The sequence below is a fragment of the Durio zibethinus genome, chromosome 6 (assembly GCF_047325235.1).
Source record: "Durio zibethinus cultivar Kanyao isolate XHJ-2024 chromosome 6, ASM4732523v1, whole genome shotgun sequence".
Lineage (NCBI taxonomy): Eukaryota > Viridiplantae > Streptophyta > Magnoliopsida > Malvales > Malvaceae > Durio > Durio zibethinus.
Genome location: NC_143167.1, coordinates 30,492,302 through 30,508,012, shown reverse-complemented (window position 1 = coordinate 30,508,012; position 15,711 = coordinate 30,492,302). Strand labels below are relative to the sequence as shown.

At 33.4% G+C, this 15,711-nt stretch overlaps 4 protein-coding genes across 4 annotated transcripts; 2 read left to right on the top strand and 2 right to left on the bottom strand.

Moving 5' to 3' along the window:
- Window positions 1-262: 262 nt before the first annotated feature.
- LOC111284437 (uncharacterized) lies at window positions 263-3,190 on the top strand. Its single transcript, XM_089761591.1, has 9 exons — window positions 263-267; window positions 779-837; window positions 929-966; window positions 1,204-1,384; window positions 1,587-1,688; window positions 2,286-2,404; window positions 2,510-2,593; window positions 2,894-2,964; window positions 3,070-3,190. Exons 1-9 carry the CDS (start codon window positions 263-265, stop codon window positions 3,188-3,190), a joined length of 780 nt encoding a protein of 259 aa, XP_089617717.1.
- Window positions 3,191-3,592: 402 nt separating this feature from the next.
- On the bottom strand, window positions 3,593-7,571 carry ASP5 (aspartate aminotransferase 5). The gene is made up of 11 exons (XM_022876103.2): window positions 7,133-7,571; window positions 6,971-7,042; window positions 6,388-6,582; window positions 6,186-6,224; window positions 6,011-6,100; window positions 5,771-5,879; window positions 5,579-5,688; window positions 5,322-5,465; window positions 5,029-5,195; window positions 4,188-4,452; window positions 3,593-3,950 (listed from the first exon to the last, which is right to left on the bottom strand). The coding sequence occupies exons 1-11, from the start codon at window positions 7,202-7,204 to the stop codon at window positions 3,819-3,821; spliced, it is 1,395 nt and encodes a 464-aa protein (XP_022731838.2). The 5' UTR covers window positions 7,205-7,571; the 3' UTR covers window positions 3,593-3,818.
- A 1,599-nt stretch (window positions 7,572-9,170) lies between these two features.
- Window positions 9,171-9,911, bottom strand: LOC111285279 (Ribosomal protein L39 family protein). The gene is made up of 3 exons (XM_022874635.2): window positions 9,771-9,911; window positions 9,548-9,651; window positions 9,171-9,472 (listed from the first exon to the last, which is right to left on the bottom strand). Exons 1-3 carry the CDS (start codon window positions 9,771-9,773, stop codon window positions 9,424-9,426), a joined length of 156 nt encoding a protein of 51 aa, XP_022730370.1. The 5' UTR covers window positions 9,774-9,911; the 3' UTR covers window positions 9,171-9,423.
- A 4,502-nt stretch (window positions 9,912-14,413) lies between these two features.
- LOC111285586 (protein PPLZ02-like) lies at window positions 14,414-15,504 on the top strand. Its single transcript, XM_022875104.2, has 2 exons — window positions 14,414-14,601; window positions 14,702-15,504. Exons 1-2 carry the CDS (start codon window positions 14,519-14,521, stop codon window positions 15,174-15,176), a joined length of 558 nt encoding a protein of 185 aa, XP_022730839.1. The 5' UTR covers window positions 14,414-14,518; the 3' UTR covers window positions 15,177-15,504.
- The last annotated feature ends 207 nt before the right edge of the window (window positions 15,505-15,711 follow it).

Sequence of the window (15,711 nt, the reverse complement as noted above, 5' to 3'; positions counted from 1 at the left end):
AATAAAAAAGAGCAAATGAGCAATGATTTAGGATAATTATTATTATGCATATGAGGTACACATGCATGGGAATTGGATGGGAGCAATGTGGGTGGTGTGAGGCTGTGATTGGATCTTTGAAAGGATAGAATGGGAAAAAACTCAACATTAAAAATTCTTTTTTATGGTTTTGGTCCCAAAAAATCATTTTCATATGGAAATTAATGGTTTTTTTTTTTTTACGGCTCCACAACCAAAAGATAATGAGATTTGTAGCGTAAATATGTGGTCAAATCATATTAATTAAATTCGTATGCTGATGTCTACTAGTAAGTCGAGCGGTCATCAATGCAAACATTTAAATAAGGAAAATAAGATATCTGATCTAACATAGTAATGTGGCAACATGATTCCTGCGATGCTATAATAATTAATAGGACAACTGTTATCAAGAGTGAAACAATCTAAAGTAAATCCGGCATGATTTTTTTTTTTTAAAATTGTAATTGAAAAATGAGAAATAAATAATAGACGTCGGGATTTGAATTAAATTTATTGGATATTATTATTTAAAATAAATAATAGAGATTTTACTCTTTTATTTTTCAATCTTTGAACCTAGAACTGAATTTACTTGGATTTCTAAAGTTGTTTCTAAAGGATCATTTCCTTTGTAAAGTAAGAAAAAAAAAAAAGGGATCCACCACGCAAGAGAATGTTAATAGCAGCACTTACGGTTGTTTGCTTTTTCATTGACTGCAATTGCATTGTCTTTGTGTTGCTTGTGGATTTTTCATAGGAAGAATAAGTCGCAAAAACCAACTAATCAGGATGATGATGATGATGATAAGACCTTAGGTACCTTCTTTTTTTTTTTTAGTCAAAATTAATGTTTGCATTCACTTTTATTCAACAACTAGTTTGATTTTTTGTAATTGCTTGCTTTTAGTATGGTCTAGGACTTTTTTGGTCATCATCTTTTTCCTCGTATGTTTTGGTATAAGATGCTGAAAATGGACTTTCATTATCACCAATTTTGGGCATCCACTCTATGAATGGATTTGCTTCATTTATTGATTATAAAATGCTTGAAAAAAGGACAAAAAAGAATGAATCATATTAACATTTTGGGTGAGGTGAGGCTGGGTTTGGACATGTTGACAAGGGCATACTTGACACCCCCATTTTTTTTTCTAATATGCTTTTTTTTTTTTTAAATTGCAGAATGAGGTGGAATTGCTAAGCAGATTTCATCATCCGAATGTAATTTCTTTGCATGGTTATAGCATTGAAAATGAAACAGGGCTTGTTGTGTATGAGTTGATGCACAATGGTTCTTTGGAAAATCAATTGCATGGTAGAAATCTTTCACCCTTCTTCCATTTTCTCTATTATGAAAATTCAGGTTTTGACTTTTGGTTTTATTGAAGAATATATATATATATATATATATATATATATATAGCAAGGGCATACTTGACACCCCCATTTTTTTTTCTAATATGCTTTTTTTTTTTTTAAATTGCAGAATGAGGTGGAATTGCTAAGCAGATTTCATCATCCGAATGTAATTTCTTTGCATGGTTATAGCATTGAAAATGAAACAGGGCTTGTTGTGTATGAGTTGATGCACAATGGTTCTTTGGAAAATCAATTGCATGGTAGAAATCTTTCACCCTTCTTCCATTTTCTCTATTATGAAAATTCAGGTTTTGACTTTTGGTTTTATTGAAGAATATATATATATATATATATATATATATATATATATATATATATATAGCAAGGTGGATTCTGAATTAACTCGACATAGGCGATTGAAAATTGCTCTTGATATAGCAAGGTGGGCATTGGGCAGTGAGCTTCTTAGATTTCAACTATTGAATAATAATGTTAAATAATTTTGACTCTGTTGATCAGAGATTTAAAATCCTCTAATATACTCTTGGATTCCAACTTCAATGCTAAGGTAAAAAAATGTCAAATATCATCAATCAAAACCTCCAGAATTTGTTACTATTATTCCAATATCTAAATGAGTCGAGTTCAAAAGTTATTTGTGCAGTTGTTGATAAAATCCTTCGTTTACATTAAAATATTACTACTTGCGAACGCCCATTGATTTTGCGAAGGCTTACTTTCTCTCTCATCATGCTTGTCTGGATCCAGCTTTCACGCACTATAGACTATATAGCCCAGAATACATTTTCATTTGTATGCTCACTAAATTTGACACAATTGCAGAATCAAATTTCATTTATGATCCTGGCAAGTAAGAAGCTGACATCAATGATCTGTTTTTGCAGGTACATTAACGGATATGAGCGATGTTTATGCTTTTGGTGTAGTACTTATGGAACTTTTATTAGGAAGAAAGGCAATAGAAAAAAAGGGAACAACTGGCCTTAAATCTCTTGTAAGATGGGTAATGCTGCCTGTGCTGCCCTGACATTCATAGTTTCTGACAGAAAGAATGAATTTCAAGCATTTAATATTGCCATAGCTAAGCTATTTATGAATGCAAGCCAAGGGTCTGCTCACTAATGGAGATGTAATGCGAAACATTGTGGATCCTGTGATAAGAGGTACTGTGGATGTCTGCCACTTACACCAGGTTGGTAAACAATAAACAGTAGATTAATTACACTAGTTAAAAAAATAAATAAATAACAGAACCACTAGATTTTTAATTTGATTTGATCTTAATTCATCTGAATTGAAATCAGTGACAGATTCATGAATTTTTTTAAGTGTTCACTTATAATATATATAAAAAAATTATTCACAAATTTAATAATTTTATCGATAAAATAGTTTAAAAAAATTTTTTCTTTAAATTTTTTTGTTTTTCAAATTTTAAAAGTGTTCAAGAACAAATTTTTTTCTTTTAAATTTTATTATTTTTTAGTTTTAGAAGGTTATAAACGCCCTGCCACAAGAGGTGGATCCCTCGGTGATTGAACCAATCAAGCTTGGTTGGGTAGGGTATGTATCAATGTATAGGTGTTTTTACTTTAGATGCCAACCAATTTGAAGAACAAAGAAAGGGGCCACGGAAATGCCTTGACGCTATATGCTTAGCTTACCAAGGGATTTCGGATACTGGCAGGCTGCTACAATAGCTTACCTATGCGTTCAAGAAGAGACAACCTATGACCGATATTTTGCACTCTTATCCCTCTTGTTCCCATGGAGCTTGGACGGACATTAACAGTTTAGTTGCAGAACAACTTGCAAGTTTTTAAAAACTTGCTTAAGTTTCTTTAATTATTTGCATGCATTTTGTTCTAATTCATAGCTTTAGAAGAAAGTGGCTGGTTGGAATGTGGTGGAGCATTCTTCAACTCTTTATAACGCCTGGATTTCTCAATTTTATGTGAGATTTTTATTATGGATCAATTAATATGGGAATTAATTTAAGAATAATGATTTGAAGTTTACAATTATTTATATATATGATTTCCCATTTTTCACTTACATTGGAGTATGAACCAATGCTTGAGACTAGCAAAGGATAATCGAATCATTTTCTAACACCACTCTTTCTCTATCCCTTTTGAACCGAATCCATAATGCCTGAAACTAGCTCATATATCTTTATCATCACAACAAATAATAATCAATTTCTTTCTAAGTTTGTTGTATTAATAAAAACTTCAAAATTCCCATATTCAGTAAAAAAATGAGAGGCAGCAAACAGCCTCAATCAAAACTCTAAATACAAGAGTTTTTTACGCTCAGTTAACAAACATTATTACAATATCGTTTTCATAAAATCACTTCAATTATTCATGATTTGCTTGACTCAACAAAATTTTGTAGCTATCATGATCTTAGTTTTAACTCACATTGTGATATGAATCAATGATGGCGTCTGCAAGGTATTCACACTTGGCCAAAGATAATCCTGCAAGGGATATCCTTCCATCCTTGGTCATATAGACATGCCACTTGTTCGTCATATTATCACACTGTTAAGAAAAAGAATGCAATAAATACAATATTACGGTGACATGCATTGTTATATTTCACAATCATATAGAGTGCAATAAATGAATTTTCCAAAAATTTTCAGTTATAAGCAACACTTTAATTCAGGTCTGAACATCTATGACCAAATGAGGAAGAGGAAGGTTCACCAGAAAGAGAACCAACCAAGCAGGTTTGGACAAAGTTTGTAAGTCAAGTGTTAAGAGAGGCGGGATTACCTGAGCTTTGTTTAAGCCTGTGAATGAGAACATGCCTATCTGCTTGAGAACAAATGACCAATCCTTCCCACTTTTATCTTTGGAAGAAAGACTATCAAATAATTTATGTCTCACATTCTTTATTCTCCCAGCCATCATTTCCATCTCTGCATTCCATTCCTTGAAGAGAGCTGAATCCCCAACAATATTGGCAACAATCCTAGCCCCATGAACAGGAGGATTTGAGTACATTGGTCGAGCAATTCTTTTCAATTGGCTCTTTACCCTGAAACAGACAAACAATTTAAGTCAGTCCATAAGCAATATAACAATTTCTAGTCACACGGAGTAGAAACCAGAATTGAATTATGTATAAGATGTCACTCATTTGAACTAAAATTTATTGGAGCAATGGTAGAGGAACCTAGGATGTGAAAAGACATACTTCTTATCAGAAGCTGGTCTGAATCGTCTGATAAAAATAATTTAATGGTGTAATTTTGCTAACAGATTCAGAGAAGTAAAAATAAACATAACCATCAATTCCTTTATAAAATAATACAAAGAGAACAGGTCATCTATCCATCAGAAAACATGAAACCGTATTCAAAACTTAAGCCCAATCTTATAACTAAAAGCTTAGGACATCAATTACAAGGATGCTAGTATCCATGACTCTCCAAGAATTTACACAGACAAGGCAAACTAAAAGAATATTTTCCAGCATGTATCTAACCTGGCAAAATTACTAAGAATAAAACAAATTTGCTATGTCGTCTATTATGCATTTCCATGCACTTCTAGTTGTTAGTTTAATTTAGGAAAAGTAAATCACATTCCATAACATTAAGCGCAATTGCACCTTGCAGCAGCATCTGGTGATGAGCAGACAACATTAATTGCTCCAATCCTTTCTGCATAAAGGCCAAGATTTTTACTATATGACTGAGCAGCAATAACTTCCATACCACGGGACAGAAACATCCTCACAGATGCTGCATCAGTATCAAGGCTTCCACTTGCAAATCCCTATCACCAAAAGTAAATCAAGATGTTCTCATTTAAATATCACCTTTGTCTAAATTCTATATAATGTTACAATTTTTAGACCACCTGAAAACCAAGATTTATATCCAGAATTCAGGCAACAAATACCTGGTATGCAATATCAAAAAATGGAATATGGTTCATCTCTTGGACGACATCCGCAATTATTCCCCACTGTTCAGGAGTTGGATCAATACCAGTTGGGTTGTGAGCACAACCATGAAGAAGAATAAAGGATCCCTCAGGAGCTGCCTGCAAAGTGTAATTGATGAATAAATTGTTTAAAAAAGAGAGATGAAGAATAAGGAATTAACTTATTGCGCATTGATATTTATTCCAGTGAGCAATTTTAGACAGAAGATGACCTTGATGTCCGCTATCATCCCTTCAAAATCCAAGCCAACAGTTTTTGGGTCATAATATCGGTATTCTGACCATGGAACCCTAGCATCATTGAAGATGTTCTTGTGGTTACCTGTGAGACAGTTCATTAACTATAAGAGCACATAACATTGAACACATTTCACAACTAAGTTTAAGAGGAAGACAGTACTCACCCCATGTGGGAGATGATATGAGAACTTTAGCCCCAGGAAAATATCGTTCTATAAGAGCTGCAGCCAGTCGAAGTGAACCAGTCCCTGAAAGCCCTTGAACTGTGGCAACCTGGTAAAAATTAAATACATAAATTAACAAGAAACCAATGTCAATCATCTCCAATTTCTCCAGAAAAACCTCATCATACATGGCTAAAATAGAATTTTTATGTATGAGATAATAGCTAAATTCTCACTTACTCTTTGTTGCTTTATAACTGGGTTGTCGGCTCCAAATAACAACTCTGCTGTCACCTTATTAAAAGCAGCCAAGCCTTCGATTGGGAGATACTGTACACGAAATTAATCTATAGTAAGTATCCTTAAAGGATTAGAATGACCTCAGTTATGTATGCAAATTAGTAAATCAAGTTACCTCTCGGTTTTCCCCCTTCTCCAGTAGAAGCTTATCTGCCTAGAAAATAAGAGTTCCCAAATAAAATTAATTTCAACTCAATTTCTAATTGCCAAAGTAATAAATACTCAGTCTTGGCAGCTAAAAGCTATGTCAATGAAGAACCTAAAGCAGGACATCACTCATGAAATTTGTATCAACTGGTTTAGGAAAGAATCCCAACCTTTTTAACCACATTAAGCACATAGGGCTGTAACTCTTCAGTTCGATAGGCCCCAACTCCAAGATTGAGCTTCAACTCATGGTTGTCAGCTTTGAACGCTTCAGAAACCCCAAGAATTGGATCAGGGGGAGCCATTGCTATACCCTCAAAACGAGACAAACTGGAAGCAACAACCATAGATATTCCAGCAAAAAACTGCAAACAACAAAATAACTCAGACATACAAGCCAAAAAGAGTGTTGCTTTTGATCATGTAAACCAGGAGTTTAGTGAGAGTTGGGGGTTAAGTGATATGTTTGAAATGTAAATATTGGAACAGTCATCCATGTTTTTTGTAGTAGTCTACTGCTTCTTGGATAATGAACATAATACTTATCCCAAAAAAAAAAAAAAAAAAAAACAAGATAAACTATCAATCTATCTAAACTCTTTAACAGAACCAGAGTTACTAGCCACATAGATGATAGATCAAGGAAAAAGAAAGCGTTAATTATAATTGCTTAACCATAATGGACATGGAAAGTTGATCTTCAATTGCAAATAGAACATAAAATAATAAAAATTTGTAGAAAAAAAAAAGTACCTTTGTTTTGATCAAGGGATTGGTTTTCTCCCTCTTGAAGCACAAGTTGGAATTTCCAAGATTGAATTTTCCCTATGGAAAACATCTTCCCATTATTTCTCAGTAACCAATCAGTAACTAAAACAAAAATAGGAAAAAAAAGACGAAAGGGATCAAACAAACCTTGTTAATTTCATGAGAAGAAAGCGAAGCAGAGGGAGTTGCAGATGCCAAAGAGAGCACCGACGAAGCCATCTGGAATTTCAGAAATTGCTCTAATAAAGCGAATTTGGATATGAAAAGGAGATGAGAGTTAGAAAGGAGTTCAGCTGAGTATGATTTTAGAGAGACAATGGGTCGATGAGTCAAAAGTGAAATCTTGGCGGTGGTGATCAACCGGATCTTTTTTAAACCTTAAAAATATTGAAATGCCTTTTGAAATCGACAACCTGAGAGGCTGACTGTGTGATTTATATAGTTGTAAAATGGTGTGCGGTAAGAGTTAAAAGTGGGGTATAGTTATTTGCCACTTGTCAGCTGATAAGTAGGGTGTATCGTTGACCTTATTCGCGTCCGAATGTTGCAGGATTCACGTCGGTGTCTGACGTTGGATCATGATCCCTACAAGAAATCGAGAAGCCCCTTCTTTTCAAGCTAGTGAAGAGAAGAAATTGATGCATCCCGCAGATTGCAACTTCAGTGTCATACTACTTTTAATTTACATGGAAACCAAGCTCTATTTCGGCTGTAATTTGGCTCACTTGAATCGGTAAACATTATCAACTTTAATGTTCTGATCATTAAATTTGTTTATCAAGATGTCTTTTACACTGGTGATTAAGAATGAAAAAATAAAATCAAAAACTAATTTGAAATTCAAATTATAATATTAAATTTGATTCAAATAGATTATTTTTTTTATTTAATTGTAATCAAATTTAAATACTAAATAAATATTAAATTCAAATCAAATCTCAAATCAAAATATAGAAAAACCATAAAAGAATAAACTAAATATAATAATATATTTTTTAATTTTTTACAAAATAAAATAATTATTTTATATATAAATTTATTTAAAATTTTATTAAAATAATATATAATAATAAAAAATTTTAAATTTAAAAACCAATAAATTGAACAAAACCATAAAATTCAATTCACATTAAATCTTTTTCGAAATAAAATTAATTCAAATTCGAATTTCAAAAATTTATAATATTATAAATTATCCAAAAAATTCAAACAGAATCCAATTCAATCCATTATCACCCTTACTTGTGACAGAATAATATAATCAAAATAATTGTCATGGCTTCTGTATTTGCTGAAGCGAATGACAAACAAAAAAGACGGGCTGAATTTTCAAGAGAGTGAATATTACTTTGAATCAACAAAATACAGGATCTCAGGGCTGTTCGCATACCACTGACAATTCACTATAAAGAATGCCAGACCAACCAATACTCTTCCCAAGCCAAATCTGACGGCAACTTTACCTGGTTATAGCTTGTAGATAAAGAAAGCAATCCCAGCCTTGAACATCCTCATAGGTCATCTATCAGTTGCTTTCTATCCTTAATGCCACGTATAAATTATATTACATCTTTATATGTTGAGTAATGCAGGGCCCATTCATTTTTACAATATTTCATGCTGAAAAAATGAAAAGCCCACGATTTGGCTTGAGTTAATCTACCTTCCTTTCTAGAGAAGCAACTCAAACATTTATCCAAGCCTAAATCACAAAGCAATTTGGAGATTATGGTACTGATAGATGCATTTAGCAAGACAGATATAGCAATAAGTAAGCTAAGTTCCACATAAGAATAATAGAAAAAAACGTTCATGAAGCTAATTGGGTGACATTGGCCAAAAAATAGCTACTTGGGAGACCAGTGTTATTGTTCTAACTATTCTAAGATCTTCAGTCAAAACTTTTAGAAGCTATAACTCTAAAGGGCTACATAATTCTTATCAAATGTCTTTTCTCTTGCAAAACTCAAAACTAAAGCACCCCAACAAAAAATATGGTCTGGTATAACTTCTCAAGCAATGTCATATAAGGTGCAAATAACTAATCTGAAAGACAACTCAAATGATTCTCACAAACTAAACAGGCATGAAGATTATATCAAAAGTGAAAAAACAATTACATAACAATCATGTAATCAACAAACAAAAAAAAAGACAAAATTAACCAAGAACACAACAACCGCTGTCCAGATGAAACAAGCAACCAATATTATACTTAAACATCATACAAAAATCCATGATTTCCAATAATAATTGAAACAAAACTTGAATCCGAAAGATAAGATCTTTGAAAGGACTCATACGAGTTCCTTACACACATTGGAGTACTTAATTTACATACAAAACCATAAGCTCTGTGTCATCAATGTCTTTAACAGCAACTAAATACTCTAAAATTAATTCACAAACAAGCTGCAACAAAACATCAACCAAGAACCTCAGAATCCGAGCTTCGTACGACGCCAGTGCCTGCGCTTTGCATTATATCTAAAAAAATACGTTCAAATTAGGTAAACACAAGAATAATTAGCAAAAGATTAATTAAAAAAAAAAAGAAGAAACCTGATGGTATTGTCGGTGCGCATCCGAATCCAGTGAGGGATGGGCCTATTTTGCCTCATCTTCTTGGCGAGCTTCTTCTTTATTATGAAAGTCTTATGCGACGGCTGTTCAATTTTATTTATCAAAAGAACCATCAGATTAATTGAACCAACTACTCTCAACACGATCAAATCAAATCAAATATCAATTTATGTAAATGAGAAAACAAATAAAAGAAAAGTACCATTTTTGGGGTGTTTCGATCGGCCGCTCTGCTATGTTTTCCTGTTTGTTCTGAATGAGCAAAATATCCCCGGTTTTGAAAAGAAGAAAACCCTAGGGTGATGGATGTGGAAATGGGCCCCTTTTATATAGAGCCGCTTTAACAGTCATTTGGGTCACTTGATTTTGGGCCCCCACTTGTCTGAAATTCTATTACTATACATTTCCATTGGTTATAAATTTTTTTTTAAAGATTAATCTAATGAGAGAATTTTAAGCCAACTAGTACCACTATAATTTTCTTTTTCTTTTCTATACATTTTATTACTACTATAAAGAAGAAAAATAAGATATTTGCCCAATTCCATAAAAAGAAGATTTTTTTTGCAACAGGCCCAAGATAAGTGAAGAAAGAAACATATCGTGGTGTAAATGGACCTCACATCAGACTCATTCTAATAGGCCCAATTAGAGATTGTATTGGACTTTTTCTACATATGGGCTTAAAGTGGATTTTTCAAAAACCCATTTGGTGTATATGGGCGCAAAGCCTAAAATGATAGGATGGTTGATGGATGCTCAAAGCCCACAATCTTGAGACGTAACATTAATTGCAATTATAGGAAGGAAAATTATGGCTTTCAAGAATAACTTATTTCTTTTAATATTTCAATTTTTGATTTACATGTAATATTCTAGTGATCATGACGATGGTTTATTAAAAATTTTCAACTTTCGATTTTATAAAATCGATGATATATTAAAATTATATTTTATTGATAATCTCATTGAATCCGTTTAAATTATATTTAATTTGATAATATTTATAATTTATTGTCAAATTGTCTATGTTGAAGAAGCTAAAAATTCTACAACGATACAAATGTTAGATGTGAGTTTCTTGGAAAGACCCTGTAAAGTTTTTTTTTTAAAAAAACTATATGCACATGGCACGGCCAATTCTATACAAGTAGCTTTCTAGCATGAATAGGAATGAAGATACAAGGAAGATGTAAAAGTCCCAAGCAACAAAAGAACTTCGGAATAGTTAATTACAATGCATAAGCAATAGTCCAACCACATAATTGTCTTCATTATCACTTCGATCTACCACTGGTTTACTAAGCATGTGCTTGAAGCTTCACCATCATTTTTTTGGAGCCATTTAGGAGCTAGAAATTTTTTTTTAAGGCTAATCACTACATGAATAAATTTTGGTTTCCCTCCTATAGGTTAGTTTGATTGAATATTGAGGTTGAATTTGGGCATTAGTTTGCGATTGACGATTGCCATTAAAATCTTATTATTTCAATTTGAGTTTTTGATTATCGTTTTTGGTTTTACAAACTATATCTTCAGCTCTTCCGTTTACAACTTCCATGGAGAGATAATTTCATTAAAAAAAAATTAAAATTTTAAATGTAATATGGCGGTGAATAAATGGTAGACGTAAGACAAATTAAATAGAGACATGCACATGGAGACTCGGGGATATATCTTTTTCATGTCAATACTAATGATGAAGTAATGGGCTGGGGTTCCAAAAAATTCAAAGGACCAGCCTGGGCAAATCCCTTAGACTGCGGCAGCTACTTGAAGAACACAACACAATTCTATCACATCACCTTCCCAAAATTTTACCCGTTTTTCTTGGTAACTGATGAAACCGCGTAGGCCAATAAAGTCTGTTGTCAAATTTAATTCTTTCCCTTGACTAATTGCATAAAACACCTAAAGAAAAACGAAAAGAAACCCCCAAATTTCTTTCAATTCTACATCCATAGCTGTGAGCATATACAGCAAAATAAACAAACATATCTGTCTTTTTCTCCATATTATAGTACTGATTGGAGACTAATATAGTATATTTTAGTTTTAAATTAATGCTACATAGTTACGCGGTTATACTTGAAATTAGAGTTTTTAAGGAAAGTTTAATAGAAGAATTTAAAAGTTTAATACTAGTATTAGAGAGCCGTATTGTATATCATTTTAATAGATTGTTTAGTTTTTAAATTAAGGTAAAATATGATGTATTTTATAAAACTAGTGTGTGCATTTAAGATTAACATCAATCAAAGATCATTGATAATCCTGGAACCAGTAATCATTTATGTCGAAACTATTGAAATTATCTATTAAACCAAACTTTTGTTGGTTGGTATAGATTATTCTTCCTTGGTACTTCGGCTAAACTCCTTGGAGCTAGGCCCAATCAAACCGTTGACTGATTCCAAGCAAACATGATTTTTTGACCAAGTAAACAACTAGAAAGAAAAACTGTTCATTTGTGTATGCAAGCTAAGAAAGAAAATAAAAAGACGAAAACAACTAGTGTTTATAATCGATGGAGATATTCCATGTTCTTATCCCAGTACTTTTTTTCTCATTTGTTCAATGGACTGTGTCTGCATGTGAGGTTGTAGGATTTGAAGGGAAAGAGCCCGTGAAAATAGACAGGGAAAGAACCGTGTTCCTTGTCATACACTCATATGGGGGCTGAGCCTTTGAAACCTTACACCACCGTGGCTAAGAAAGTAAAGGACAGCTATATCCATCATCATTCATCACCCATGTTATGTTTTTGGGCCCCAGCTAACCGCGTTTGCAATTGCAATGTAGGTCCTCTAGTTTCTTTTTGGATTTTTTTTTTGTCATCTGTCTTAATCCTTATAGCTATAGGCTTTCGCTCATTTCCTTTTTTGACCTCTCTTACATTGAATTATATCAGTCGAAGGTTAGCTGTAAACCAAGAGTGAGACCAACTTTTCTTAATGCTTTTGAGCTTTTCTATCCAATTACATGCTGTTTGCTGCTGTGTTGTCCTCTTGTTTCCACTGGAACATGCTATTATATATGTTTTTGCAAAATTAAAGCTACTACTGATACTAGTAATAAGATAAATTAATATGTTAAACTGGTAGTTTGCCAAAAAAACCCATAAAACAATGAACAAGTGGAGCTGCAAGATTTGCTCGACAAATGAATGAAAGAAGTAAACTAAAAAAAACCATTGTCATGAACATGCTCTCTCTTTTTGTGTCATGTCGATTCATTCCTAAAACAAGGAAATAAAAGAGTCAGACATAGCAGCTGAGAAAGAAGCTAGTCGAGGAATGCTGCTTACAACTGTCTCACTTACCTTTCACTTGGCATGCATTAATCTTCAGAAATAGTTGTTGAATGTCATTCTATCTGTTAGGAATAAATTATATCAAGAAACTTCGGTCTGAAGGCATCAGCAATCAAGCAACAAAAGTTGAAACCTTAGGCGAAAAAAGGTAAAAACAAATATAAGTAACGTTCAAGTATAGAAGATTGGTATTTACTGTTTTCAAGATGGTGATTGCTAAAGCAAGAGCAGAACTGCAAAATAGGACAACCTCCGATCCCTCTCTTTCTCTTTACAAGCATGGAAGGTTTGTTTCATGCATGTGGTTCAACAGAACACATGGGAAATAGCAATCTACACACACATGCTTATGTTTTCTTATACATTGAAATTGAAATTTGCTGCAATATGCAGCATTCTTCACCTAATTTATCTGCTTCTGTTCTTACCCATAGAAATAAAATATCACGTTTTTTATTTGCTCAATTACAACTTTCTTCTTTTTTTTTTTTTAAATGATAAGGTGATTCGAATCTAGCCCTTTAGATCATTATAGTAGATAAAATTTGTGTGAGCTGTGCCTAACACATATCTGCTGCAAATTGCTCCTCAACTATATCAGAAATTCATTTTCATGAACATGAAAAGGAACATAATCCACTTGTAAAGCAGGCCATCTTATTTTGTATAAAATTCTAACTTCCTCTGTTAAATCATTACCCTGCTTTTCTTAATTAATTCTTATATGTCAAGGATTAAAATAAAAGCCCTCTGAGTTATTGCTGAAAGATCAGGTAATTGTCAGTCTTGGGGCAAATAGATCTGATAAATGTTGAGTGGGATTTAATCAAATCATTTGGATTTGTATGGTAATTATGGCAGTCCAAGATTCTTCAATCTTATCCAACATAGGATTGACTCAATCATTCCAGTGCAAATTGATGCATAGAATATTTCCATGAGGGAACAATTTGGTTTGCTGGTAGTATATGAAATAATCTATTCAAACTTCCACATGATACCAATTGATATTCAACTGGTTCCAACAAACATACTAAAACAAAAAATTCATTACAAAATTGCCTAATAAAAGTGATTTTGTGATATGCTCAATGATTTTTATAGTTCACAAGAACATATAAGCATTTTTATTCTCTTTTCTTTTTATAGAGCAACTAGTTTTGCTTTAGTCGTTATCTGAACTCAAGGGCCATTCACATGAAGAAACTGTTGGAATGCGACCTTAGATTTTCATGAGCAAAGAAGGGTAATAAAGCAAGAGTTTAATATTCTAAAATTATTATTATTATTATTATTATTTTGAAACAAAAGTTATTATCATAACCATGTGAACTGAATTTGGCCAGTTTGAAATTTCCCTTCACCTATTAATTGAACAATCAGCAAATTTCCAACTGTAGCTAAATATATAAAAGAAAAAAGATGTAAGACCCTTCAACCCTTTGTGGGACCCAACAGATTTTCATATTGGATGACAGTAAATTACCTCATTTGTCTTCCAACTATAAAAATCCCCACCTCTTCAGTCTTCTGTCCCTCCCTCCCTTGCATCTCTCTTTTGCCTCATTTGCTAATTCGCTCATACAGGCATTTCCACAAACACTTTTTTTCAATAGAAACGTTTCATTATTACTAACATGGCCAGACCACAACAACGATATCGAGGTGTCCGACAAAGGCATTGGGGTTCTTGGGTGTCTGAAATTCGCCATCCTCTCTTGTAAGTTAACCTTAGTTTTTAAAAACCTAGAACGTTTCAGTCTTTCAGGCATGATTTTCTGTTCCTTATCAGTACTAAATGAAACGTTTCGTTTGTGCAGGAAAACTAGAATTTGGCTAGGAACATTTGAAACTGCAGAAGACGCGGCTCGAGCCTACGATGAAGCTGCAAGGCTTATGTGCGGACCAAGGGCTAGAACCAACTTCCCTTACAATCCGAATGCACCTCAATCATCATCATCCAAGCTTCTCTCAGCAACTTTGACAGCTAAACTACACAAATGCTACATGGCTTCACTTCAAATGACCAAACAACAATCAGTGCAGGAGCCACAAAGTAAGACACCAACTCCACAGGTTATCATCAACAATTACATTGCGGGGACAGACAGTGGAACGGGAGTTCGACTGCTGGAAAAGAGACCATTGCCAGTTCAAGAGACAGAAGCCCATTTGGTTGTCAAGAAAGCTCAAGTTGAAAGCACCCAGCAGTTCAAACCTCTTGAAGAGGATCACATTGAACAAATGATTGAGGAACTGCTTCACTATGGCTCCATTGAACTATGTAATGTCTAGTCTATAGGACGTCAAGCACCATCCTTTCTTCTTTCTCTATATTTTTTCCTTTTTTTTCTCTTTTTCATCGGTCATTAAAAACGTTGGGCTGAAAAACACAGCCTTAACTCATTAAGGCTGGCTGGCCTTTACATTTCTTCCATGCAAATGGCTCTGATTCTCTAATTTAACCCATTCTTCGCAACCTTGAATCTTCCCACATACTACTTCCCAAGTGTTGTAGACCCTCTCTTTAAGTCCTAGTGTCTACCAAGTGACCCCATTTGAAAATGTTTAATGTACAGTAAGCTCTGTTATGGTGTATGTTAATGTTACTATGATATTATCATCTTCTCTGTCCCTTACTTTTCGATCATGGATTCGGAGGATGAACTGTAAGAATTTCCATTTTCTCTCTTCTGCTTTGCAAGGTTCCTGTATTATAATAAATTACTTTCATTGCCATATTTTCACAATTCAAATGAACTAGCTAGCTGCCTAGAATTGGGCAAAGTCATGCTTGTCCTTTCCAAAGCAAACAATACAACCATCATCC